Source organism: Zingiber officinale, chromosome 8A (genome assembly GCF_018446385.1).
Source record: "Zingiber officinale cultivar Zhangliang chromosome 8A, Zo_v1.1, whole genome shotgun sequence".
In the NCBI taxonomy this organism is placed as follows: domain Eukaryota; kingdom Viridiplantae; phylum Streptophyta; class Magnoliopsida; order Zingiberales; family Zingiberaceae; genus Zingiber; species Zingiber officinale.
In genome coordinates, this window is record NC_056000.1 from 19,156,710 (window position 1) to 19,159,415 (window position 2,706).

Consider the following 2,706-nt stretch of genomic DNA (forward strand, 5'->3'; position numbering starts at 1 on the left):
TGATAACGATTTAAAAAATAAAATTTAGAGAAAAATAATAATACAATATTAATATGCTTCTACAATATTAATATGCTTCTAATTTTAAAAATATTTTTTTTCTAAAAATATCACTTATATAATCAGTAAATATTTTTAATTTATTAATCAAATTTAATTTTGATTCATAAATTATTTTTTTATCAATAAAAAAATTAAAATTATGAATCAGATTTTAATTAAAAAAATAATCAACAAAATCTAACTTTAATAATAAAAAATTAAAATTATGGATACTAATGTAACTAAAAATAATAACAATAAAAAATTAAAATTATCAATCAAATTGACTAATAAAATTTTAAAAATAATCAAATGGTGGTCTATTAAATATTATAAAAATATTGATGATTTGATTAGTTTAAAATTAAAATTATCTATTAAAATAAATATCTACTAAAATTTATTTTAACCACCTATAAACAAGTACCATTCAAATTCCTATATTTTTAAAATAATAATCATATTTTATTTAATAAATAGTATAATATAATATAAAATTTTGATGAATCTAACATAACATGCCTTCGGCATATGTGTTTAATAGCTCATCCGGGGGCGGGGAGGGGTCTCATTATCTAAAAGTGAAATTAGATAATAATTTTGATTTTTTTTTTCTTTAAGCTGGATTCCTTTTTTTTCAATCCAAGTATTTAGGGTTGTAGCGACTTGACTTTCGACTACCGATGGCGTCCGTCATGTCCATGTCCTTACTCGGTCTATCTCGCACCGCCCACAGATCTTATTCCTTTCTCCTTCCTCCTCAGTCACCCCACCCCCGCCGCCGATGCTCCCTCTCCTTCAATCTCGAAACCTCCTCACCCCATGCCGCCCTCAAGCTATCTCTCCTCCCTCGCCCCTTTCGCCCAAACCCCAGCGCCGCCCGATCGCGACCCCCAATCACCGCCATTTTCACCGGCATCGTCGAGGAGATGGGGCGCGTCGACCGAATTGGCCCCTCAGGCGACGCTGACGGTGGATTCCAGATTCGCATAGCCGCTAGCACCGTCCTCGGCGGCGTCAACCTCGGCGACAGCATCTCCGTCAACGGCACCTGCCTCACCGTCTCCGCCTTTGACCTCGCCGCCTCCCACTTCACCGTCGGCCTCTCGCCCGAGACCCTCCGCCGGACCGCCCTTTCCGATCTCGCCTCCGGATCCCCCGTCAATCTGGAGCGCGCCTTGCAGCCGGTGTCGCGGATGGGCGGCCACTTCGTCCAGGGCCACGTGGATGGCACCGGCGAGATCACGTCGTTTGTCCCCGAGGGCGACTCGTTGTGGGTGAAGGTGCGCGTCGCGCCGGAGTTGCTGCACTACGTGGTGCCCAAGGGTTTCATCGCGGTGGACGGGGTGAGCTTGACGGTGGTGGGAGTGTACGAGGATGAGTCCTGCTTCGACTTCATGCTGGTAGCCTACACACAGCAGAAGGTGGTGATCCCGTTGAAGAAGGTGGCAGATAAGGTGAACTTGGAGGTGGATATAGTAGGAAAGTACGTGGAGAAGCTTCTTAACAATAGATTCGGTGATGCAAACCCTACTTCTTCTTCTTCTTTCTGGTAAGATAATCTCCCCCTCGTTTGGAATTTTTTTTTGATGGATTGTTTTGGTACATTTAGAGATTGTTGTATTCATGCAGATACACAAGTGCTGTGAACCTTGTCATCCTGTCCAACTCTTTGATTGAAATAATCTTTTTTACAACTCTGATAGAGGTCTTGTAGTTGACTGCTCCTTCATCCAAGTATTAAATTTAGTATGGTTCCAAAAAGACATTTCTTTGCCTATTATTTTCCATTCTTGGAGGGCGGTGCGAGAGATACCGACAGGGCAGTGCGAGGAGGAAGGCGAAAGGAGCTGGGTGGGGTGGTTGAGGAGGAAGGAGAAAGGAGTAGGGTTGGATTCTGGTGTGAGAGATACCGAGTAGAGACAGGGCAGCGACCCTCTGGCAAGACGAAAGTCGCATCAACCCTAAAGGCTTGAGGTGTGGATTGAGGAAAGAAAGAGATCCAACTCTAAAAAAAATAGCAATTTTTATTGAATTACACTGGTAGATTTTGAGATTTCTCATTTCAAGCAACTTTGACAATACTAAACCACATAGCCAAACTTCAGAATACCCAAATAATGAAGGTAAGTTTCAAAATTACCAATTCACGTATCCAATTTCCCTTTTACCCCTCGTCCCGTCACGTGGTTGATCGAGAGCAAGGCGAAGAAGTAGATGATGTCGGTTATCAACAAGCTGATGTGGGTGGCGTACGTGTTCATCAGCGTGGATTGAGAAAAGAAAGGAATCCAACTTTAAAAAAAATTCAAAATTATTTTCTAATTTCACTTTTACCTCTGATCCCGTCGTCTGTCTCAATTTGATCCACTAAAATAATGAGACCCTCCAGGACAATTCGAATCTCTTGAACTCTAAATCTTGGTCTCCTCCAAAGTGACACACTTCAGATACTGTTTCATTTACGCTCATAGCCTAAATTCCAGCAAAGAACGCCATACTGAACATACTTAAACTTAAAACAACACCAATTTGAAAAGAAAATAAATTCAATCAAAGCTTGTAAATTTTGACAAAAAGCTAAAAACAACCCCCTCTAACGTTTATAAAATGTCTATATTTTGTCAAATAACGCCACACTGAACATACCTAAGCTTAAAACAA

At 40.5% G+C, this 2,706-nt stretch overlaps 1 protein-coding gene across 1 annotated transcript; it reads left to right on the top strand.

The window, feature by feature from the left end:
* The first annotated feature begins 691 nt into the window (after positions 1-691).
* On the top strand, positions 692-1,806 carry LOC122007782 (riboflavin synthase-like). Its single transcript, XM_042563310.1, has 2 exons — positions 692-1,594; positions 1,675-1,806. Coding segments are annotated over exons 1-2 (870 nt in total). The 5' UTR covers positions 692-725; the 3' UTR covers positions 1,676-1,806.
* Positions 1,807-2,706: the final 900 nt, after the last annotated feature.

Bases quoted from the DNA above. Each gene is read 5' to 3' on its own strand.
- LOC122007782 (XM_042563310.1), top strand. From the start codon at position 726: ATGGCGTCCGTCATGTCCATGTCCTTACTCGGTCTATCTCGCACCGCC.